The 25,920-nt window shown below is 41.6% G+C and overlaps 1 protein-coding gene and 2 non-coding genes across 9 annotated transcripts in view; all 3 read right to left on the reverse strand.

The window, feature by feature from the left end:
• The window catches only part of LOC120065404 (eukaryotic translation initiation factor 4B-like), a 39,336-nt gene extending 17,455 nt beyond the window's left edge, over window positions 1–21,881 (reverse strand). For all 7 annotated transcript variants that reach the window (XR_005478669.1, XM_039016390.1, XM_039016389.1 and 4 more), the window contains exons 1-6: window positions 21,831–21,881; window positions 17,972–18,124; window positions 17,525–17,730; window positions 1,774–1,890; window positions 1,313–1,367; window positions 276–428 (exon numbers count right to left, since the gene is read on the reverse strand). Coding sequence is in view for 6 of the 7 variants with exons in the window: in XM_039016390.1 (XP_038872318.1) it covers window positions 276–428; window positions 1,313–1,367; window positions 1,774–1,890; window positions 17,525–17,730; window positions 17,972–18,124; window positions 21,831–21,843 (697 nt within the window). In the remaining variant the exon portion in view is untranslated. The remainder of the gene's footprint in view (window positions 1–275; window positions 429–1,312; window positions 1,368–1,773; window positions 1,891–17,524; window positions 17,731–17,971; window positions 18,125–21,830) is intronic.
• Window positions 52–231, reverse strand: LOC120065764. Its single transcript, XR_005478716.1, has one exon. It is a non-coding gene; the product is annotated as a small nucleolar RNA SNORA81 (small nucleolar RNA).
• On the reverse strand, window positions 13,698–13,833 carry LOC120065755. The gene has a single exon (XR_005478708.1). It is a non-coding gene; the product is annotated as a small nucleolar RNA SNORA16B/SNORA16A family (small nucleolar RNA).
• Window positions 21,882–25,920: the final 4,039 nt, after the last annotated feature.

Genomic DNA, 25,920 nt, shown 5'->3' on the forward strand with positions numbered 1-25,920 from the left:
AAGAACTTGAACTGTATGATGGACAGCCTAAAACATGACCATGCATGCTTAACATTTCAGTAGCCTTGAGACAAAGGACATTGGACATTAAGAAAGAGGTCCGCCATAGCCTCATTTGCGACACTGTGCCTTTTCTCTCCTTCCTTGGTGTACCCGTGCTTACATGCTTGCAAGAGCCAAGCCGTGAGGCATCGCCCTCCCAATTTTAGCAGGGTGCTTTAAAAAAGGGATGTGTGCTTGCTGAGTCCACTTTGAGCTTAGAGGGAGTGACTCACCGAAAGCGGATTCCTCTCTCTTTGGGGGTCCGTCATCAGCGTCAGCAGTGGGCCGGGCCCTCCAGTCGTCACTGTCTGTCTTGTCGGGGCCCCCCATGTCTCCCATACGGCCCATCCTGTCCCGTCCGCCCATCTGGCCATTATCTCTCCCCTCTGGCCATAGGAGGTTAGGTATAGAATTAGAAGATAAAGGCCAACACACTGTAAATGCCCCCAGGTGCTTTATTTCTGCACCACATTAGTAAACATTTTTTGTTGCTCTAGCACTTCTTCAGTGTTTTTTTTGCCCTGGCATTTTATGAGAAATGTGGGATGTGCATCAAATGTTCTCCTGACACATATGATTGGTTTCCCGGAAGCAGAATAAGCCTAGTCCTGGACTAAAAGCACTTGCAATATTCTCCATTAGCTTTATAGCCCAGGACTAGGCTTAATCTGTGCCCAGGAAACCTCCCCATAAAGTCTAAGGCTGGATTTAAACTCTTGTAGATGTACTCCATAGAGACTCTGCAACATCTCCACAAACCACAGAGATTCCAGAACATGCTTTAGCTTGTAACTTTACGTACGAGTCAATGACATCTTGCTACGAGGAACGTTTGGAGTAAAAATCCAGCCTAACATCAGACAAAAATGATGCTACTACAGTTTTGATGTGTTACTACCATTTGTGCCCAAGATCTATGATGCTTACAAAGCCCAGGTCAAGTGATAGAACATTTGGCCATTCTGTTCCCATAGTACAGTAGAAAGCTAGAATCATGGGTTGTGTATAACTCATGGAAAACAGAAAGGAAAATGCCGCACACTGCTGCTCATGCGCCCAGGTGATATTTATTTACAACGTTTCGACCCTTAGGTATGGATGCCTGATGAAGACCTAAGGGTCGAAACGTTGTAAATAAATATCACCTGGGCGCATGAGCAGCAGTGTGCGGCATTTCCCTTTCTGTTTTGCATGAGTCTGCCTACAACTCCAGCAACTGGGGAAAGTACCTGGAGGTGCCCATGTTCTTCAGATTTTGTGTATAACTCACCCTTGTCGTTGGACTGATCTGCAATATCCACCCGGATCCTGCGGTTTCCCAGGTTCTGTTAGGTCAGAGGTGCAGGGAACAAGCAAGTCATTACCAATAATGTGGCCTAAATTAACCAACTCATCTTCTTTCCATACCTGCATGTTCCAGTGTGATAGCTGGAAACAATTTACCTGTCATTTACATTAAAATGCAATATATTGGTCTTGAACAATTCATTTGATTAACGCATTTACGAAAAGCTCTCTTACTGTTACTAAATTAACATTTGTCCCTTGTAGTCAATAACCAAAGTTGAATGGATGTTGATATGGGTTGAAATTATAGAAAAATGTCTATGGGATGAATCCCAACTAAGTGAGTGGGTCCTCATGCATTGCATTGATCAGTGTTCTGAAGAATGGAACTCTAGTTAAGACCCTTTGATCCTTCCTGGTGCTATTCCTTGCGCCCTTCCTTACCTCCTCATTGAGAGTCAGCGCCCTCAGGAGGGAGTCCACATCATCAAACTCGGCGTAGCCAAAGCCCTTCAGCCTCTCTGGGTTACTGGGCTCCCGTGGCAAGCGCACAGCACTGATCTGAGAACAGAGGGGAGACAGAGCAGTGAGAGTGAGCTGATGGAGAACTTTGCTGGTATGAGGTCAAAAATTAGACTGATGAGTGATCGCTGATGCGGACAGTCTCAGAACAGATGATAAATATTGCAATGACATTACAAGAATGAGTTACTGTATCATGAGATTAATCAAAGTGTACTTGAGGGCAATAGGATAGCGACAAACTCCTTTGCATAAATTGGCAGGTCTCCTCCCACATTCAACTTCTCTCCATATAGGCTAACCTACAGTACTTACATTCCAACATTTATACGACTCAACTCCTTTAATAAAATCTATATTTTTGATGCCTCCCATGTTAACATTGAAGATAGTTCAGTATATGGTGCTTGTTTGTGTAAACAGCTACATTTCAGGCAAGTCATCTTAACCTTTGGACAAGTAAAATAAAAAATGCTGTCGACTTGCCCATTGGGCAAGTGTCCAACTGTTAATGTCCATCCCCAGAAGACAACTGGTGGTTTCAAGAACAGGTTAGCCAGGTTGATGCTTCCAGGTAAGCCTCCTATAGATAGGATAATAATATATACACTAGTGATGCACCAATATGACATTTTTCTAACCAAAAAAACAACGATATTTACAACTTTAGTGGCCTTTTACACATTCTAGTACAGTTACATAGTTAAACACACATGGATGCAGCGGTCTAAGGCACTGCATCTCAGTGCAAGAGGTGACACTACAGTCCCTGACTCGAATCGAGGCTATCATATCCGGCCGTGATTGAGAGTCCCATAGTGCGGCACACAATTGACCCACCGTCTTCCAGGCCGTCATTGTAAATAATAATTTGTTCTTAACTGACTTGCCTGGGTAAGGTTACACACACACAAAAAAGTTTTGTTGGCATTTACGTATGTCCCCATTACCAGTAAAACATAATCAAAACCTATTTCTTTCACTTACTTGCTGTGTTTCGTTGTCCATTTGTTTAGTCGTTTCATTCTCTACCAGGATTTCTATTGAACTCCGTTTGGGTCTTGCGTGTCAAAAAAGATAATCAAATAACACTGACGTGTCAAATAGCAAGCCAACTATATAGCTAGGTGTCATCTAAAATAACCCTCATTGATAAGATAGTTCTTATTTGATTAATGGTGGTCAGACCCATCTATGTGAAGCTAGCCACATTAATTAGCCACAATAGTGGACTTTGCGGTTAGCCTTCAAAATAAAAGTATGGCATAGTTATACTATTTGTATTAATTTGCATTACTGTAAATGACATACTTTTATGTTGAAGGCAAACCGCAAATTCCACTATTGTGGCTAGCTTCACAACACACAACACAACCAGGTGTGGTCGAGTCTCACTAGCCAGATGAAGCTAGTTGGCTGCTTATAATATTAGCTTTGGGCAACAGGGTTAAGTTGCTGACTAGGTATTTATTTTTCATGAACTGAAGTTCAATTTCAATAGGCGAACAAGTGGCAACCTAGCTAATACTTACAAGGATTCCTAAATCATTGCTAAGAATAATGGAAATGACTGCAGGTTCTACTGGTCATTGTTTTCAGGCTGGTTGTATTGATGCTAGCTAGGTACCAAGCTAAAGCTAGCTACCCCAGAAGTTGCAGTCGAACAAATGATGCTTTACCAAAGCGGTATTGTAAACACATCGTTCGTGGCTGGTGTTTGCAGACTTATTTGTACAGCTTTGACAGTGCTACTGTATCTTTGACACGCAAAGACCCAAACGGCGTTCCATAGTATGTAAGTCGTGAAGCTAATAGCAGTGATGCCATTACTGTGTAACTCCGGTGGGAGCAAATTAATTACTTAATCATACAATGTGATTTTCTGGATTTCTCACAGTTGAAGTGTACCTATGATAAAAATTACAGACCTCTACATAATTTGTAGGAAAGTAGGAAAACCTGCAAAATCGGCAGTGTATCAAATACTTGTTCTCCCCACTGTAGGTATGCACGTCAGCTTTGCCATCGGTTTTGTCGATACCGATGTTGCCATTTTTAGCTAATCGGCCAATTCCGATAATCTTGCATCCCTAATATACACTTGTATATTAACTGGCTAGACAGGTTGATGGTACGTAATCCCTCCTATAGATAGGATAATAATATATACACACACACGTGTATATTAACTGGCTAGACAGGTTGATGGTTCCAGTTTAGCCTCCGATAGAAAAATATATATACACACACATATGTGTGTGTATATTAGAGGTCGACCGATTAATCGGAATGGCCGATTAATTAGGGCCGATTTCAAGTTTTCATAACAATCGGAAATCAGTATTTTTGGACACCGGTTTGGCCGAAATGTTATATCTTTTTTAACACCTTAATTTAACTAGGCAATTCAGTTAAGAACACATTCTTATTTTCAATGAAGGCCTAGAAACGGTGGGTTAACTGCCTTGTTCAGGGGCAGAACGACAGATTTTTACCTTGTCAGCTCGGGGATTCGTTTTTGCAACCTTCCGGTTACTAGTCCAATGCTCTAACCACCTGCCTTACATTGCACTCCACAAGGAGCCTGCATCGCAGGCTGACTACCTGCTACGCGAGGGCAGCAAGAAGCCAAGGTAAGTTTCTAGCTAGGATTAAACGTATCTTATAAAAAACAATCAATCTTAACATAATCACTAGTTAACTACATAAACATGGTTGACATTACTAGTTTATCTAGCGTCACCTGCGTTGCATATAATCGATGCGGTGCCTGTTAATGTCTCATCGAATCACAGCCTACTTCGCCAAACGGGTGATGATTTAGCACTGTCGTTGCACCAAACCTAACCATAAACATCAATGCCTTTCCTTAACCTTTTCTCAATAGGGGGTGCTGTTTGCACTTTGTAAAAATTTAGTTCCCAAATTAAACTGCCTCGTACTCAATTCTTGCTCGTACAATATGCATATTATTATTACTATTGAATAGAAAACACTCTAGTTTCTAAAACCGTTTGAATTATATCTGTGAGTAAAACAGAACTCAAGTTGGAGCAATTTCCTGTGAGGAAGTGAGAAATCTGAAATCAGGCAGGCTGTTCTGGGGTCAGTTTATTAATTTGCATGTCTTCTATTGGTCGAGATGCACTGCATACGCCTTCCCCTAGATGTCAGCAAATAGTGAGAATTGAAATGGAGTTGCTAGGCAGATCTGAGGCCATATAAAGGGTCTGGGAACGTGGGGTCCAGTCTTTTCATCATTCGCCATGACGCAAGACAGACCTCAGGATTGCGTTCTGGAAAGCTCCCGTTATAGGCCTTATAAAATCAGAGCCGGATATATCTTCGATATAGGTGTTAAAGACATCATAATGTTGTTATTTCAAACCGAGTTATATCAGTTTATATCAGTATATTGCGATTTTCGGATATTTCTTAGTGCTGCGTTATAGTGAGTTGGACACGTCTTCGCCACATGGCTAATGTTTACTGCTAATTCCAAAGTTGAAGGCGACAATCTACAACCGAGCAACGATTCCTCTGGACAAAGGACAACTTGCCCAAGATTCTGATGGGAGCTCATCAAAAAGTAAGAAGTATTTATGATGTTAATTCGTTGTTCTGTTGAAAAATGTAAAAATACTATTCCGCCATTAATTTCGGTGCGGTCTCGCTTTAACGCACGCTGTATGTCGTAGTAACGTTCATTTTAAAAATCTAACACAGCGGTTGCATTAACTAATGTATCTTTCATTTGCTGTCCAACCTGTATTTTTTAGTCAAGTTTATGATTAGTTACTGATTAGATTAGGTGCCTCTCCCAAGATTTCTCCCGACATTTTGTTGGCAGCTTGGCTACTATTCTCATTGTATAACCACGATTTGTGCCGCTAAATATGCACATTTTCGAACAAACAATATATGTATTGTGTAATATGATGTTATAGGACTGTCATCTGAAGAAGTTTGAGAAGGTTAGTAAAAAAATTAATATCTTTTGCTGGTTTATTCGTTATCGCTATTGTTGGCTTGAATCAATGCTGTTGTGTGGTTGGCTATTGTAGTAAGCTAATATAATGCTAAATTGTGTTTTCGCTGTAAAACACTTAAAATCTGAAATATTGGCTGGATTCACAAGATCTTTGTCTTTCATTTGCTGTACGCTGTGTATTTTTCATAAATGTTTTATGATGAGTATTTAGGTAATTCACGTTGGTCTCTGTAGTTATTCTAGTTGCTTTGGTTAGAGTTGTGATGGTGGCTGCAATGTAAAACTATGATTTATACCTGAAATATGCACATTTTCTAACAAAACATATGCTATACAATAAATATGTTATCAGACTGTCATCTGATGAAGTTGTTTCTTGGTTAGTGACTATTTATATCTTTATTTGGTCGAAATTGTGATAGCTACCTATGCAGGAAAAAAATGGCGAAAAAAAAAGTTGTGTCTTTTGCTATCGTGGTCAGCTAATAGAAATACATAGTGTCTTCCCTGTAAAACATTTTAAAAATCAGAAATGATGGCTGGATTCACAAGATGTGTATCTTTCATCTGGTGTCTTGGACTTGTGATTTAATGATATTTAGATGCTAGTATTTACTTGTGATGCTATGCTAGGCCATGCTAGTCAGCTTTTTTACTGATGGGGTGCTCCCGGATCCGGGATTGTGATTAAGTAGAAGTTAAAATCAATACACAAGTATATATTTTTTAAACATGCATATATAGTTAATATTGCCTGCTAACATGAATTTCTTATAATTACGGAAATTGTGTCACTTCTTTTGCGTTCCGTGCAAGCAGTCAAGGTATATGCAGCAGTTTGGGCCGCCTGGCTCGTTGCGAACTGCGTGAAGTCCATATATTCCTAACAAAACTTAATTAATTTGCCAGAATTGTAGATAATTATGACAACATTGAAGGTTGTACAATGCAACAGCAATATTTAGACTTAGGGATGCCACCCATAATAATAAAATACAGAACGGTTCCGTATTTCACTGAAATAATAAATATTTTGTTTTCGAAATGATAGTTTCCAGATTCGACCATATCAATGACCAAAGGCTCGTATTTCTGTGTGTTATGTTATAATTAAGTCTATGATTTGATATTTGATAGAGCAGTCTGACTGAGCAATGGTAGGCAGCAGCAAGCTCGTACACATTCATTCAAACAGCACTTTCGTGCATTTGCCAGCAGCTCTTCGCAATGCTTCAAGCATTGAACTGTTTATGACTTCAAGCCTATCAACTCCCGAAATTAGGCTGGTGTAACCGATGTGAAATGGCTAGCTAGTTAGCGGGGTGCGTGCTAATAGCGGTTCAATCGGTGGCATCACTCGCTCTGACACTTGGAGTAGTTGCCCATCGCTCTGCTTTTGTGGAGCGATGGGTAACGATGCTTTGAGGGTGGCTGTTGTCGATGTGTTCCTGGTTTGAGCCCAGGTAGGGGCGAGGAGAGGGAGGTATTCTGTTACACTGGCAATACTAAAGTGCCTATAAGAACATACAATAGTCAAAGGTATATGAAATACAAATGGTAGAGAGAAATAGTCCTATAATTCCTATTACAACAACCTAAAACTTCTTACCTGGGAATATTGAAGACTCATGTTAAAAGGAACCACCAGCTTTCATATGTTCTCATGTTCTGAGCAAGGAACTTAAATGTTAGCTTTTTTACATGGCACATATTACACTTTTACTTTCTTCAACACGTTGTTGCATTATTTAAACCAAATTGAATACGTTTCATTATTTATTTGAGGCTAAATTGATTTTATTGATGTATTATATTAAGGTAAAAGAAACGTCTTCATTCAGTATTGTTGTAATTGTCATTATTACATTTATTTATTTTTTTATCGTCTGATTAATCGGTTTTGGCTTTTTTTGGTCCTCCGATAATCGGTATCGGCGTTGAAAAATCATAATCGGTCGACCTCTAGTATGTATGTATGTATGTATATACACTGCTCAAAAAAATAAAGGGAACACTTAAACAACACAATGTAACTCCAAGTCAATCACATTTCTGTGAAATCAAACTGTCCACTTAGGAAGCAACACTGATTGACAATAAATTTCACATGCTGTTGTGCAAATGGAATAGACAAAATGTGGAAATTATAGGCAATTAGCAAGACACCCCCAATAAAGGAGTGGTTCTGCAGGTGGTGACCACAGACCACTTCTCCGTTCCTATGCTTCCTGGCTGATGTTTTGGTCACTTTTGAATGCTGGCGGTGCTTTCACTCTAGTGGTAGCATGAGATGGAGTCTACAACCCACACAAGTGGCTCAGGTAGTGCAGCTCATCCAGGATGGCACAACAATGCGAGCTGTGGCAAGAAGGTTTGCTGTGTCTGTCAGCGTAGTGTCCAGAGCATGGATGCGCTACCAGGAGACAGGCCAGTACATCAGGAGACAACCCAGCAGCAGGACCGCTACCTCCGCCTTTGTGCAAGGAGGATCAGGAGGAGCACTGCCAGAGCCCTGCAAAATGACCTCCAGCAGGCCACAAATGTGCATGTGTCTGCTCAAACGGTCAGAAACAGACTCCATGAGGGTGGTATGAGGGCCCGACGTCCACAGGTGGGGGTTGTGCTTACAGCCCAACACCGTGCAGGACGTTTGGCATTTGCCAGAGAACACCAAGATTGGCAAATTCCCCACTGGCGCCCTGTGCTCTTCACAGATGAAAGCAGGTTCACACTGAGCACATGTGACAGACGTGACAGAGTCTGGAGACGCCGTGGAGAACGTTCTGCTGTCTGCAACATCCTCCAGCATGACCGGTTTGGCGGTGGGTCAGTCATGGTGTGGGGTGGCATTTCTTTGGGGGGCCGCACAGCCCTCCATGTGCTCGCCAGAGGTAGCCTGACTGCCATTAGGTACCGAGATGAGATCCTCAGACCCCTTGTGAGACCATATGCTGGTGCGGTTGGCCCTGGGTTCCTCCTAATGCAAGACAATGCTAGACCTCATGTGGCTGGAGTGTGTCAGCAGTTCCTGCAAGAGGAAGGCATTGATGCTATGGACTGGCCCGCCCGTTCCCCAGACCTGAATCCAATTGAGCACATCTGGGACATCATGTCTCGCTCCATCCACCAAAGCCACGTTGCACCACAGACTGTCCAGGAGCCACCTCATCAGGAGCATGCCCAGGCATTGTAGGGAGGTCATACAGGCACGTGGAGGCCACACACACTACTGAGCCTCATTTTGACTTGTTTTAAGGACATTACATCAAAGTTGGATCAGCCTGTAGTGTGGTTTTCCACTTTAATTTTGAGTGTGACTCCAAATCCAGACCTCCATGGGTTGATAAATTTGATTTCCATTGATAATTTTTGTGTGATTTTGTTGTCAGCACATTCAACTATGTAAAGAAAAAAGTATAATAAGAATTTCTCATTCATTCAGATCTAGGATGTGTTATTTTAGTGTTCCCTTAATTTTTTTGAGCAGCGTATTACACACATTTTAAACTTCATATTCATCTCCTGCACACCTATATCAATATGAAAATTGGCTGTTTCTATTTTTTGTAGGAAAAAAGATAAGACGCACATCGTGTGATTTAAAGCAATTATGAGTAGGCATTGCCAACATTGTGGAAACTCCTTCATGACTGTTGGAAAATCATTCCATGTGAAGCTTGTTGAGAGAATGCCAAGAGTGTGAAAAGCTGCCATCAAGGCAAAGTGTGGCTACTTTGAAGAATCTCAAACATATTGATTTGTTTAACACTTTTGGTTACTACATGATTCCATATGTGTTATTTCATAGTTTTGATGTCTTCGCTATTATTCTACAATGTAGAAAATAGTAAAAATAAAAGGAAAAACCCTTGAATGAGTAGGAGTCCAAACTTTTAACTGATACTGTATATATAATAAGCAAGTTTATTTTATTACACCCATAGCAGTTAATACAAACTGAAATCCATGAGCATACAAACACAGTGGTGTGATACTTTTAGTATTTTAAAGTATCTGTACTTTACTATTCATATTTGACAACTTTTACTTCACTACATTCCTCATAAAAATGTAATACTTTATACGCAAAAAAAAATCTGACACCCAAAAGTACGGAACGCTTAGGACAGAAAAACGGTCAAATTCTCGTACTTATCAATGGAACACCCCTACCGCCTCTGATCTGGCAGACTCACTAAACACGTTTCATTTGTAAATTATGTCTGAGTGTTGGAGCGTGCCCCTGACTATCTGTAAATTTAAAAAAGAAAATGGTGCCGTCTGGTTTGCTTAATATAAAGAATTTGAAAGAAAATTATTTATACTTTTGATACTTAAGTATATTTTAGCAATTACGTTTACAGTATATTTAAAACCAAATACTTTGACTTTTACTCAAGTAGGATTTTACTGGGTGACTTTCACTTTAGTCAATAAGGTACTTTTCCCACCACTGACAAACATGGATAAAAATAAAATAGAAATAGTAAAACAAATTAACTAATAATGTCCTGCGATTTTAAAGTGACTCATGAATCAATGAGCAGAAATATGGGATTGGTGACCTCGTGTACCATTCAGTTCTAGACTTTCGTAGTCAGTTTGTTTTGGCTGCGGACGTTCCTGCCTGTCAGTGAGGGGGTAGCCAGTCTCTGAATTTAGATTTTAAGAGGCTGACAGCAGTCAGTGCAGAGTTGTATGTCGTTCATGGAGCTGAGGTAGGGACAGGTATAACTGGAGAGTCCTCCTGGGATGGTGCGGCATGCTCTCTTCTGAATATGCTCCAGGTCATTAGACTGGGCTGGGTCAGTGAGCTGTGCCAAGCAGGAGTGGCATTCTCTAGGGTGGGGCATATGTAGCGGGTGTACATGTTCACCAGGTCTTCCTGTGGCACATGGAACCTTTTAAGGCGGCGAAGGAGAAACAGTGATCTGTTGCTCTTGGTTAGCATAGTAGCAACCTGCTCGCCCCACTGTAAGTGCTTCTGTACAAAATGTTAACATTATTTTTTGCAGGTGCTCTTATTGCTTTTGTAAGTTGCTCTGGATTAGGGTTAAGTTTCTTTCAAGGGAACAGAGCTAGTCAGCTCTGGGATTCGAACCAGCAACCTTTCGGTTACTGGCCCAACGCTCTTAAGTGCTAGGCTACCTGCTGTACTGTCACACACAGATCCTGGCCCTCAATCCAGAGGTGGCATGGGACAGGTGGATTTCTTGTTAAGGTTACTGATAGGACCTTGCACTTGGTAGGGTTCAGAGGCATTCTGCTTGCATGAACCCACGTGTCGAAGTTGCAAAAGGGTGTTCAACTCAATATTAACTTCTTATGGCTGGGTGGCAATATTGAGTAGCTTGGATGAAAAGGTGCCCAGAGTAAACTGCCTGCTACTCAGGCTCAGAGGCTAAGATATGCATATTATTAGTAGATATGGATAGAAAACGCAGAAGTTTCTAAAACGGTTTGAATGATGTCTGTGAGTATAACAGAACTCATATGGCAGGCAAAAACCTGAGAAAAAATCCAACCAGGAAGTGGGAAATCTGAGGTTTGTAAGTTTGCCTATCCAATATACAGTGGGATATTGGTCATATTGCACTTCCTAAGGCTTCCACTAGATGTCAACAGTCTTTAGAACCTTGTTTGATGCTTCTACTGTGACTGAGGGAAGGAGAGCTCTTTGAGTCAGGTGTCTGGCACAAGCTGAACATGCGCGCTCACGTGAGAGCGACCTGCTTTCCATTGCATTTCTGAAGACATAGGAATTCTCCGGTTGAAACATTATTGATGATTTGTTAAAAACATCCTAAAGATTGATTCTATACATCGTTTGACATGTTTCTACGAACTGTAATGGAATTGTTTGACTGTCTGACCTGTGCGTCATGAAATTGGATTACTGGACTGAACGCGCGAACAAAATGAAGGTATTTGGACATAAATGGACTATATCGAACAAAACAAACATTTATTATGGAACTGGGATTCCTGGGAGTGCATTCCTGGGAGTGCAAGGTAAGTGAATATTTATAATGCTATTTCTGACTTCTGTTGACTCCAAAAGATGGCGGATATCTTTATGGCTTATTCGGGCTCTGAGCGCCGTACTCAGATTATAGCATGGTGTGCTTTTTCCGTAAAGTTTTTTTAAAATCTGACACAGCGGTTGCATTAAGGAGAAGTTTATCTAAAGTTCCATGTTTAATACTTGTATCTTTTATCTCATATTTCTGATTTTTGTGACTCCTCTCTTTGGCTGGAAAAATGGCTGGGTTTTTCTGTGACTAGGTGCAGACCTAACATAATCGTTTGGTGTGCTTTCGTCATAAAGTCTTTATGAAATTGGACACTGTGGTGGGACAACATCTTTAAAATGGTGTAAAATACTTGTATGTCTGAGGAATTTTAATTATGAGATTTGTCGTTTTGAATTTGGCACCCTTCACTTTCACTGGCTGTTGTCATATCGCCCCGTTAACGGGATCTCAGCCGTAAGAATTAAGGTGTTACTAATGTTTTGCACACTCAAGAGTATATTAACAGGCTAGACAAGTTGATGGTTCCAGTTAAGCCACCTCCTATAGATATAGGCAATGATTAACCTCAGGTGGGTTTAATGTCCTGTTTGTGTCCTTCAGTTTGACAGGAATTAGGAATTAACGGTTAACCGTTAAAATTGGTTAGTCGCCGAAAATACATTTGACCGGTCATGCTTATTGTTCTATAGGTACATTTTAATAATTTTGTGGAATTAAATATTTTGTTAGTTGTTAAGCATCTTATTACACGCGTTCATCATACATCATAGGCTATTCTGCTCCTCAAACTAGGATATTGCCTGTCAGACATCACGAGAGCATGTGCTTTTGTAAGCCCAGTCATTGCACAACGAATAACAATTATAAATGTAATTGTGTGTTAACTGTTTTATAGCCACAATTAACTTGTAATTACAGCAATCAACTCGTAATAACAGCATTTGAGTGCATAGGCTATATCAACGGTCACACACCACTTTGCAATGTGAGCTTGAAGGAATATAACTGTTTGAAACCCAAACGTTTAACTTTAAATAAATGAGGCATGTATTACCTTGCTTCAAAGTAGCCTAGCCAAAATCCAACCATAGAAAGTGGAGGCAATTATTTTATGAAGATACAGAATGTCTCTTCTGTTCTATTGGTTTTCGTATAAACTTTCTTTCATTGTCCATAAGCCAAAGGCACAATGCTCCTATTAGCAACCCATCCTAGTCATTACGATAAGATTCCCCTTCTCTAGGTTTCTAACTGAGATTTGTCTATCACATATCTAACTGATTGCTTTAAGTGCGCTGTTTAGAACAGTGATTTCCCACGAATTGAACTTCGGCAAATGTTCAAAAATTACTTTTTATTGGCTGCTTCATTACAGGAGTTGCATGTTCGATAATAAACTATAGCCTTTTGACTAAGACAACAGGTTTGCTATTGTTGCATGTTTCCAGTTCTTAAAGAAAAATGTCTGCTCCTTGTATACATGCATAGTATTTTCTGTTGGTCACCTCATTTTACTGATTGGGGGGGAAAAAATGTTTGTTGACCGGTTAATGAGGGGTCGGTTAGTCGGCAGCAAAATTGACCAAAATGTGCATCCCTAACAGGAATACAAACTGGTGTATAAATAGCTGACCACAAGCATCAACACAACCAAAGTCATTCAGTTTCTCATATCTCCTTCAAAACAGAAAACTTTTCTGCAGCGATCATTGGGAGGCAAATCAAATTAGAATCCTGATAACACATACTAGATCTGTCATATAATCACAATGACTGCCAAGAAATACACATCACACTATTTCTAGGCACAATTTAGCATCAAGTGTCCTTCCCCTTAATGTTGCTGAGTCAGTTATTGTCAAACTGCACAGCGACCGTCGGTGAAAGTGTTGTTTTTGGCATCCATTTGACCGTGTCTGCTACAAGAGAACAGCAACGGCTTCGATTGGTGCCAAGAGGCTCACTGTTGGCAGGTTCAATAGGTGTATAATTCTTAAGATAACGAGGCTGGTCAGCAAAAACTAAGTTTGGTAAAGAGTCTAATAGATTTGTTTTTGGTGCAAACCCTTATAATAGTAAATGTTTTACAGTTCCCCTTTCCTATATACTGATAGTAGCGGTCAATCAACACAGATCTACACTGTTGAAAATGTAGATCTATCTCCATAAAGATCTACATGTTTGGGCTCCCGAGTGGCACAGCGGTCTAAGGCATTGCATCTCAATTAGGGCTGGGCGATATGGCCAAAATATTATATCACAGTATTTTTTTTAATTTGTATGGTATTTGACTGTTTTTAGTTTTTGAATAATAAGTTGTACATTTGCTTTATGAGTAGTGAGTGATCCTAGGGTGGCAACACACCAAGTGATTTCAATGAGTCTTTCTCCATTCTGATTGTTTTATACTGTTCAATTCAACCAAAACAAATTTCAGCACTTCTATCATTTCTGCATTTCCTGCACTCAATTGCAGTGGTGGAAAAAGTACCAAATTGTCATACTTCAGTAAAAGTAGACACGTTAACAGAAAATTACTCAAGTAAAAGTCATCCCACTAAAATACTAGTTGAGTAAAAGTCTAAGTATTTGGTTTTAAATATCCTTAAGTGTCAAAAGTAAATGTAGTTGATAAAATGTATTTAAGTATCAAAAGTGAAAGCATAAATCATTTTAAATTCCTTATATTAAGCAAACCAGATGGCACCATATTTATTTTTTAAACGGCTAGCCAGGGGCACATCCAACAATCAGACCTAATATACAAACAATGCATGTGTGTTTAGCGAGTCCTTCAGGTCAGAGGCAGTAGATGACCAGGTATGTTCTCTTAACAAGTGCGTAAATTGGACAACTTTCCTGTCTGCTAACTTTAGGTGTCAGGGAAAATGTATGGAGTAAAAAGTACAGTATTTTATTTAGGAATGTAGTGAAGTAAAAGTTGTCAAAAATAAAAATAGCAAAGTAAAGTACAAATACCAAAAAAGAAACGACTTAAGTAGTACTTTCAAGTATTTTTACTTAAGTACTTGACACTAGTGCTCAATTGAGAATTTCCACACTGCCACATAATTTGCCCATATCGTGCAGCCCTATCTAGGACTTTTTAACCAAATGTTGCAATTGCGATTTGACTTGCGAATTAGAGCAAAACTGTTGGAATCATGGAAATAAAATGACTGTTCTATGGTTAGAATATAATAGTGCGCACTTTGAATACAGTGTTGTTTGAGACAACAAATTAAAATGCCAGGGAGGAGTTATTGTGACAGGGTAGGAACTAAAGTGTTGATAAGTGTTTCCTAGGGGACCCTATAAGCTTTGGCTACATTGCATGTTCTCTCTTAGCTACTTCATGTAGCTAACATATTCTTGCTTTTCATACTCCTCTGATTTAGAAGATACTGTTGCACAAACACGCCGATTTAGGTCTACACCATCACTGGTATTATCAGGCTGTGTTAGCTAGTGACGTTTGCTCTTACTCAGTACATTTATTAGCTAGCTAGATAGCTATTAGCAATTAACATTTAGTGTCTCAAGATTCAGGGCAACTTGCTAAGAAAAGACAAACTAGCTGTTTGCTGATGTAAGAAACAAACGAATCGTGTCATTATAGAACGCTAGTGGATTTATATTAAGAAGCAAAGTGAAAACAGCATTGTTGTTGTCAACATTGTTACATGTGCTGCATTGACCATGCAGACTGAACGCAAGTGGCATGGTTGAGAAACATCAAATGCGCTCCTTGAGTGACAGGGGGCTTGGCTAGATTGTGGAAAGTGGCATGGAGAGAAAGAACGGAGAGAGATGACTCAAGTAGTAATGTGAACTATAAAGTGACATTACACATGGCGTATCACATTTAACAAACCAAACATTAAAATGCCGGTATATTGCACTCCACACTGCCCTTCCCCACCTGAACAAAAGGAACACCTATGTGAGAATACTGTTCATTGTCTACAGCTCAGCGTTCAACACCATAGTACCCTCAAAGCTCATCACCAAGCTAAGGAACCTGGGACTAAACACCTCCCTCTGCAACTGGATCCTAGACTTCCTGACAGGCCACCCCCAGGTGGTTAGGGTAGGTAGCAACACATCTGCCACGCTAATCCTCAAAACTGGAGCTCCCCTGGGGTGCGTGCTCAGTCCCGTCCTGTACTCCCTGTTCACCCACGACTGCATGGCCAGGCACAACTCCAACACCATCATTAAGTTTGCTGACGACACAACAGTGGTAGGCCTGATCACCGACAACAACGAGACAGCCTATAGGGAGGAGGTCAGAGACCTGGCCGGGTGGTGCCAGAATAACCTATCCCTCAACGTAACCAAGACTAAGGAGATGATTGTGGATTACAGGAAAAGGAGCACCGAGCACATCCACATTCTGTAGTGGAGCAGGTTGAGAGCTTCAAATTCCTTGGTGTCCACATTAACAACAAACTAGATTGGTCCAAACACACCAAGACATTCGTGAAGAGGGAACGACAAAGCCTATTCCCCCTTAGGAAACTAAAAAGATTTGGCATGGGTCCTGAGATCCTCAAAAGGTTCTACAGCTGCAACATCGAGAGCATCCTGACCGGTTGCATCACTGCCTGGTACGGCAATTGCTCGGCCTCCGACCGCAAGGCACTTCAGAGGGTAGTGCGTACAGCCCAGTACATCACTGGGGCAAAGCTGCATGCCATCCAGGACCTCTACACCAGGCGGTGTCAGAGGAAGGCCCTAAAAATTGTCAATGACCCCAGCCATAGACTGTTCTCTCTACTACCGCATGGCAAGCAGTACCGGAGTGCCAAGTCAAGGACAAAAAGGCTTCTCAACAGTTTTTACCCCCAAGCCATAAGACTCCTGAACAGGTAACCAAATGGTTACCCGGACTATTTGCATTGTGTGCCCCCCCAACCCCTCTTTTACGCTGCTGCTACTCTCTGTTCATCATATATGCATAGTCACTTTAACGATACCTACATGTACATACTACCTCAATAAGCCTGACTAACAGGAGTCTGTATATAGCCTTGCTACTCTTTTTTCAAATGTATTTTTAATGTTGTGTTATTTCTTTACTTACCTACACACCTTTTTTTCCACACCATTGGTTAGAGCCTGTAAGTAAGCATTTCACTGTAAGGTCTACACCTGTTGTATTCGGCGCACGTGACAAATAAACTTTGATTTGATTTAGAAGGTAAAGTAAAAACCCAAACTGGTCACTGCATCAATACCAGTATATCACAAAATATGTTATACCACCCTGCCCTAACCTCAATGCAAGACGCATCGCTACAGTCCCTGGAACGAATCCGGGCTGTATCACATCCGGCCTTGACTGGGAGTCCCATATGGCAGCGCACAATTGGCCCAGCATTGTCCAGATTTGGCTAGGGTAGGCCGTCATTGTAAATAAGAATTTGTTCATAACTGACTTGCCTAGTTAAATAAATAAGATATATAAATAATAATATACAAGTCAAAAAGTGTGTGGTATCCTTCCCACACCAGAGTCATGTTGAGTCGGCACAACATCGACATGTCCAGGTAGGAGTGCAAAGCATTTTTGCACCATTTTGTGCCTACTGAAAACACAGATTTTGTTAACACAGTTGCCGTTCTGACAGGATCTAGTACGTACCGCTAGGCCCCGGAAGAAGTCCATGATAGATTCCTCGGAGACGTCGTAGGGCAGGTTGCCCAGGAAGGCGGTGTAGGGGGGGCTGCGGGGGAGGCGTGCCCGGTCCACGTTGGGCTCGCGGGCCGACCGTGGCGCCGTGGGCAGGATGTTGCGATCTATGGCCGGGGCCCGATAACTGTCCTCCCCTGAGTGCCAGGAGGTGGACACTGAGAGAAAGAGTGGGAGGAGTAAGGAAGAGGGATATATTTTTTCATGGACAGGTGCAACGTTATCGAAAACAGATAGAAATGTACTGTGGAACAACAAGACATGATTCCCAATGCTACATTTCACTGATCTGCATAGTTATTAGCATTGCACCCTAGTGAATGTGAAACCCTGGTAAGTTTGCATCTTTGGATGAGCCCCCATATGAGATCTCATCAAGCATCATGTTGTGTCTCTCACCATCTCCCTCCAGGTCATCCGTCTCGTCAGCCCAGCTGGTGGACTTGGCATAGCTGGGTTGCGGTGGTGGAGCATTGCCTCCACTCCCATTGTCCTCTGCCAGGAAGTCAGTGAGGGTCAGGGTCTTCCCCTTCTTATTCCCCTTCTTCTTAGCTGGAGAGGGTGAGAGGGAGATCAGTGGGCTGCATGAAACATTGAAGGGAAATGTAATGTACAGAGGTGAACTGTCCAAAAACGACCACTAGTCCCTAGTTTCCAATCTAAGGGTCTGGATTAGCATGGTTGCCAGTCTCTTACGTAAGAGATAGAGGGTACATTTGGAAGACATTTTGTATGATGTAATTACGAAGTCATAGACCACTACAAGCGGTCCATTTAACTTGATTTGTGACTACTAGACTCGAGGTAGAGGTCTGCGAGAGATGGATTTATTCATTCCGCCCGCAGCTTTTCATACCGCACTCCGCTGGATTTCTGTTCTACTCCTACGCGCAACAGGTCCGAACCCAACCACAGTCCTTCAATGTTATTTTAGGCGTATGTGACACAGCTCACTTGCCAGCCATGGTCCAAGCAATTTCGCACCCTACAGGCAATATCAAAATCCACAAAAATAACCCAAGAAATAGGTTAAATTGCCAGAGATTGTCACGTGTCCCATTATTAGGCTTTCGGTTTTACTGGCTGATAATCAAACAGGCTAGACGTAGTTTGAAGAGACGTGCACTTTCTCTTGAGATATGTTTTAGGAGTGAGACTGTTTTCAGATAGAGACAAATATGGGTGATAAATATTTATTTCTAGGCAATGTAGTAAACTATAGCCTAATCATATTTAGGAAGTAAATTCCCTTATAAAGATAACGGCCCTGTGCTTTGCCGCCCATGCATAGGCTATAGCCTACTAGGGTTGGGCGGTATGCAGATTTTCATACCGTCTCTTTACCATAGTGGGGTATACGGGTCGGTATAATTTGACGTCTTAGATTTCTTATAATTAGTTTGTAAGCAGTTGAGTAGCACACAACACCCCCCAAATAAAATGTATAAAACAGTACTGAAAATCATACCGTCTGTATTTCGAAACATACCCCAGTATATGATATAAACAGTATCACCCAAGCCTAGTCTTGAATTGAGACCACACATGCACTTGAACTCCACGTATGGATACTGAACTTGAAGTAGCAAAAATGTTGAGGACAGTTGCACTTTCTCGTTAGCATATAGGATATAGCCTACCTTTTAGGAGGACGATTTGCAAGCAGAGACAAATAATATTTATAGAAAATTAAGAGGCAATACTCGCTCACCATTTTTAGCCTAAGCGCGCATTGTGTCTTTTCAATAATCTATTTGTTTGATTGCACCTCGACTCAAGTCTGTTGAGCGCCCTTCACTTCTTACCATTATTATTTATTTACAGACACTGTAGTAAACTATTGTCTAATCACATTTAATAAAAAATCCTTGGAAAGATAACTGCCACCTGATTCTCCGCCAATGCATAGGCAGCCTACTCTATTTAATTGAGACAACACATATACAGACGCACTTGATTTTGCACACCTAACTAGGAGGAGAGGCAGGCTACTGAACTTAAAGCACTATGACTATGTGAATAATGCAACAAATAGGTGTTTTTAATACAGTAGGCAGGCTAATGCATACAACGCAGAACGAAAGCCGTTTTCAAATCTGCGAAACAATTATTTTCATCCCAAAATAGTCAGAGACTGCCCGCTACCAACCGCAGCATGAAAAATGCTGATTGGCTGCTATGATCTCTATTGGGACCAGCAGGTCCTGTTGGCATTCCGCAGGAGTGCAGCCCTCTAGCTCTAGGCAGTCCTGCATTGCGTTGGAAACCAATGAAAGTGTCTATACCGAGCTAGTGGAAATTCCTGAAACTATGTTACGTCATTTTCACAAACTGCCATTGACATTCTCTGACGAAGGCAAAACAAGCGCATTGGTTTAGAAAAGGTCTCAATCCACCCTTTATGCCAACAGCTGCACGCGAACAAATAGTAATTTCTCACTGTTGTGGAGTGCTCCAGTCCAGCATCGTGTCAGATAAAGGAGCAATGACGTGCAGGCCATGACAATGAAACAGTGTGTCTAATAGGTCTTCATAGTGTGTGTGGGTCCAAAGCCAGCCAGATGAGCCTTGGCCCCACTCTAAACTGCAGGATGACATTTATTGAGATTAATCTTGTACTGGAGGCAGAGCTGAGAGATTTCCACTAGATTGGCCAGCTGCAAAGTTGAAGCTGGCTACATATTGTAAAAATTTATGAAAACAAAAATGTGCTTTTTGATCTAAATTTAAAGTTAAGGCATAAGGTTAGCAGTGTGGTTAAGGCCAGCTAGTGATTACCCTGCAAAGCTGCCTCCAGTACTCTAGTCATTCCCATGAATGCCAACCTGCTTCTAAAACAGGGAGTGGTCTCTCTCACCGCATATTAACTGCCACTATATTGAAACGCTCTAAAACAAAATTGGGCATCACTGATAAGTGCTTTTACAGTTTATCCTATTTTCAGCAACAGAGAGTTTGGTTGTTTCTTCAAGGGCAACAACACTTTAGGTGTGTGTGTGTGACAGACATTACATTTGTTATTGTGACTAAATTGGTTGGCTACTGGTTTCAATGAGACCCAGCTCTTCTGATGGAGCAGGTTTGGTCGGTTTGTTTTGGTTTGACGCGGACTGGGAAAAACAAAGAGGGCTGGCGGCTTCATTGTGAAAATCCCAGCTGTCAGGGCATTCTTTTAACACACTACAGAGCATCACACACACAGCCTGTTTACAATTGGTATCTTGTCAGTGGGTCACACACGGTTTACAATGAATGGTGATGGTACTCGTGCAGTGAGTGACAACAATACCATTAATACACACTGTAGAACAAGCTACAATATTAAATTATCCTAGCAAACAGCGTGTAAGTCAGGCCTAGGTGCAAAGTAGTGCCTTCCACGTGGTGAATCATTATGAATTACGTGAAACCAAACTGGGGAAATAGCCAGTGAGTCATTCTTGCCAATGTAGCCATATTTCCTTAAACTAGCCAACATTAACCAAATAATTTCGAAACTGGATGGTTCCAAGCTAACTAATACAGCTGAAACGAATACAGCTGAAGCTACCACTGGTATGTTAGTAAGCTAACGAGCTAGCTAGTTGCTTAGCTAGCCATTGTCATTACATCCACTGGCTTCGTCAGCAAAGGACTGCTTACCGGGAATACTTTAAGGCCTATGCTAGTGGCATGTGGCTGACATCATTAAATACGCCAGCCTGCTAACATTTGAGGGGAGGCCAGCGATAGGACGCGTCCAGCAACTGTCCTACTTCACCAATCGGTTACCAAAATCCGCACGTGGGAAATTCCTTGAGAACCCCATGCCACTGAACCAGACCCTCCTACAAGAAATGCGCTTGCTTGTCTTAGCGCCACAGTAAATCGTCGACTACTTAGACATAATGTGTCAGTTGCTTATGAATAACATTACGAACTACTTAAATGTCTGATACAATCCAAAGGCACACCCTAAAGTCAACGCAATACCCGTAACATATCACTCAAAGAAAAACACTGGGAAGAAATTATTAAACTCTGAGCAAATAGCTGCCTCGCGAAGCTAACGACGTTAGCTAGCTAGATCCCTTAGCCGGCAGCGGCGTCTTTATCCCTGAGAAACAGTAATTTGATGAAAATATACACATAGAACACCGACACAGATTGACACGACAAGCTGTAGACACTCGTCAAACGATATTTGCTAAATTGTGTCGAGCTAATACCCTCTGAAATCTCCCACCCGACCTAGCTCGTTCACCCACATAAACCTCACCTGGCGCCGCCATGTTGGAGAGCGAGTTCGTACCAGATTCCCGGATGAAGGCGTCAGAGGTTTATAATCGAGAACGCGCATCTGGTCGCGAGCCTCATATCCCTCCAGCCTTGCACTTGCTGTCTACTATTTTCTATTAATAATATTATATTATGGTAGAGACCAATTTCAGGCATTTCAAATATATTTGAATACCTTTTGTGTAATAAAAACAAATAGTAGAAGAAAGTAGTATGCATAGTAGTAAAACTGATGTGGTCACAATGTTTTTTTAATTATTTTTATTTCACCTTTATTTAACCAGGTAGGCTAGTTGAGAACAAGTTCTCATTTGCAACTGCGACCTGGCCAAGATAAAGCATAGCAATTCGACACATACAACAACACAGAGTTAAACATGGAATAAACAAAACATAGTCAATAATACAGTAGAACAAAAGAAAACAAAAAGTCTATATACAGTGAGCGCAAATGAGGTAAGATAAGGGAGTTAAGGCAATAAATAGGCCATGGTGGCGAAGTAATTACAATATAGCAATTAAAACACTGGAATGGTAGATGTGCAGAAGATGAATGTGCAAGTAGAGATACCGGGGTGCAAAAAAGCAAGATAAATAAATAGAGTATGGGGATGAGGTAGGTAGATAGATGGGTTGTTTACAGATGGGCTATGTACAGGTGCAGTGATCTGTGAGCTGCTCTGACAGCTGGTGCTTAAAGCTAGTGAGGGAGATATGAGTCTCCAGCTTCAGAGATTTTTGCAGTTCGTTCCAGTCATTGGCAGCAGAGAACTGGAAGGAAAGACGACCAAAGGAGGAATTGGCTTTGGGGGTGACCAGTGAGATATACCTGCTGGAGCGCGTGCTACGAGTGGGTGCTGCTATGGTGACCAGTGAGCTGAGATAAGGTGGAGCTTTACCTAGCAGAGACTTGTAGATAACCTGTAGCCAGTGGGTTTGGCAACAAGTATGAAGCGAGGGCCAACCAACGAGAGCATACAGGTCGCAATGGTGGGTAGTGTATGGGGCTTTGGTGAAAAAACGGATGGCACTGTGATAGACTGCATCCAATTTGTTGAGTAGAGTGTTGGAGGCAATTTTATAGATGACATCACCGAAGTCGAGGATCGGTAGGATGGTCAGTTTTACGAGGGTATGTTTGGCAGCATGAGTGAAGGATGCTTTGTTGCGATATAGGAAGCCAATTCTAGATTTAATTTTGGATTGGAAATGCTTAATGTGAGTCTGGAAAGAGAGTTTACAGTCTAACCAGACACCTAGGTATTTGTAGTTGTCCACGTATTCTAAGTCAGAGCCGTCCAGAGTAGTGATGCTGGACGGGCGAGCAGGTGCGGGCAGTGATCGGTTGAAGAGCATGCATTTCGTTTTACTTGCGTTTAAGAGCAGTTGGAGGCCACGGAAGGAGAGTTGTATGGCATTGAAGCTCGTCTGGAGGTTAGTTAACACAGTGTCCAAAGAGGGGCCAGAAGTATACAGAATGGTGTCGTCTGCGTAGAGGTGTATCAGAGAATCACCAGCAGCAAGAGCAACATCATTGATGTATACAGAGAAGAGAGTCGGCCCGAGGATTGAACCCTGTGTTACCCCCATAGAGACTGCCAGAGTTCCGGACAACAGGCCCTCCGATTTGACACACTGAACTCTATCAGAGAAGTAGTTGGTAAACCAGGCGAGGCAGTCATTTGAGAAACCAAGGCTGTCGAGTCTGCCAATAAGAATGTGGTGATTGACAGAGTCGAAAGCCTTGGCCAGGTCGATGAATACGGCTGCACAGTAATGTCTCTTATCGATGGCGGTTATGATGTCGTTTAGGACCTTGAGCGTGGCTGAGGTGCACCCATGACCAGCTCTGAAACCAGATTGCATAGCGGAGAAGGTACGGTGGGATTCGAAATGGTCGGTAATCTGTTTGTTAACTTGGCTTTCGAAGACCTTAGAAAGACAGGGTAGGATAGAAATAGGTCTGTAGCAGTTTGGGTCTAGAGTGTCTCCCCCTTTGAAGAGGGGAAATACCGCGGCAACTTTCCAATCTTTGGGAATCTCAGACGATACGAAAGAGAGGTTGAACAGGCTAGTGATAAGGGTTGCAACAATTTCGGCAGATCATTTTAGAAAGAGAGGGTCCAGATTGTCTAGCCCGGCTGATTTGTAGGGTTCCAGATTTTGCAGCTCTTTCAGAACATCAGCTATCTGGATTTGGGTAAAGGAGAAATGGTGGGGTTGCTGTGGAGGGTGCCGGGCAGTTGACCGGGGTAGGGGTAGCCAGGTGGAAAACATGGCCAGCCGTAGAGAAATGCTTCTTGAAATTCTCAATTATAGTGGATTTATCAGTGGTGACAGTGTTTCCTAGCCTTTTGCATATATAGCTAGTTAAAGCATAAATTATGAATGTGATATGTCAAGTATGACTGTATTTACAAATATGAAGTGGATAATGTCTTGGTGTTGCAGTTGAATAAAATAGTATATAAATAGAACAGCAGTTTTGACAGTGTGTGTGTGTGTGTGTGTGTATGTGTGTGTGTGTGTGTGTGCGTGTGTTTTCCTACATAATCCGGACCCCAAAAGTCCTAACATTTAAGACTTTTTTCAAGTCCTGAATTTGTTCAAATGCTATTTTAAGCTTAAGGGGTTTGATTTTGGGTTTTGGTGTTCAGGTTAATGTTATGACTAGGGTTAAGGTTAGGGTTTTTGGGGTTACGGTTAGGGTTAGGTTTTGGATAAATGTTAAGTTTAGGGTTAGGGGTTTGGGAAAATAGCATTTTTAATGGTCAAACATTTTTACCCTCCAAAAAGTCCTGACATTTCACGAAAACATACAATGACAACTTCAGAATTGTACAGTAACAGCTTATTTAACCAGGAAAAAAAACATACAATGACAACTTTAGAATTGTACAGTAACAGCTTATTTAACCAGGAAAAAAAACATTCAACAACACGTTATCAAGAGCAATCCGGCCTACAGGAAACATTTACACTCCTCCTGAACATAGTGAGTTTAAAACTCTGGCCTAAAACTAAGGGGCACGAGTACATCTAGGTGAAGTTCCATGCCACATTTTGCAGACTGTTCCATGCCTCTGGTGCACAATAGGAAAAGGCAGTCTTGCCTTTCTCCGTAACTGCCCTGAGGCTTTACCAACCACCTAGTAGACCGTGTCTGGTAACTGCTACTGGTGAACAAGAGCCGGCTACAGAGGTAGAGAGGTCGTTTACCCAGAAGGGCTTTGTAGATGAACACATAACAATGTAACTGTCTGTGCATGTAAAGCAAGGTCCAGCTCACCATTTGATACAAGGTGCAATGGTGGGTGAGCATCTTGGCCTCAACATCAGCATATACCTCAATGTCAGCAAATAGCTGTCTGCCTTTCATCACCTTACCTAAAGCAATCAAAGAATATTACTTTATTGTGGCTTATAAGTATGCTATAACACACCAAAACAAAGATTAGGATGCAGTAATAATGATGTGCTGCTCATTGACAAAAAGGTTAGAAATGAATCACATTGACAGTCATTATAATGCTGTATGATCCTTGAGGAAAAAGTGACCAGCAATTATGAAGCGCTACATATGTTGCTGTACATTATAAGTGATTATGACTGTAATGCATCAGAAGAATTGTATTTATTTTATTTAACCTTTATTTAACTAGGCATGTCAGTTAAGAATCAATTATTATTTACAATGTTGGCCTACACCCGCCAAACCCTAACTTGGACGACGCTGGGACAATTGTGCACTGCCCTATGGGACTCCCAATGACGGCCAGTTGTGATACAGCCTGGAATCGAAACCAGTGAAGCCTCTAGCACTGAGTGCTAGAGATGCAGTGCTTTAGACCACTGCGCCACTCGGGGGCATGAGTTTATATGAGTCTTTATGTGTCTATAACTAAACTTATACTGAATTATTACTATATCATAGTGCATTATGGGTACATGTATAATGCTGTATAATAGAAAGTCTTACCCAAATATTATCTAAGGTGCAGGTCTGGGCAGGTAGACAGCTAGGGTTAGCTGTTCAACAGTCTGATTGCCTGGTGGTAGACCTGATGCGG

The sequence above is a fragment of the Salvelinus namaycush genome, chromosome 20 (assembly GCF_016432855.1).
Source record: "Salvelinus namaycush isolate Seneca chromosome 20, SaNama_1.0, whole genome shotgun sequence".
NCBI classification, from domain to species: Eukaryota; Metazoa; Chordata; class Actinopteri; order Salmoniformes; family Salmonidae; genus Salvelinus; species Salvelinus namaycush.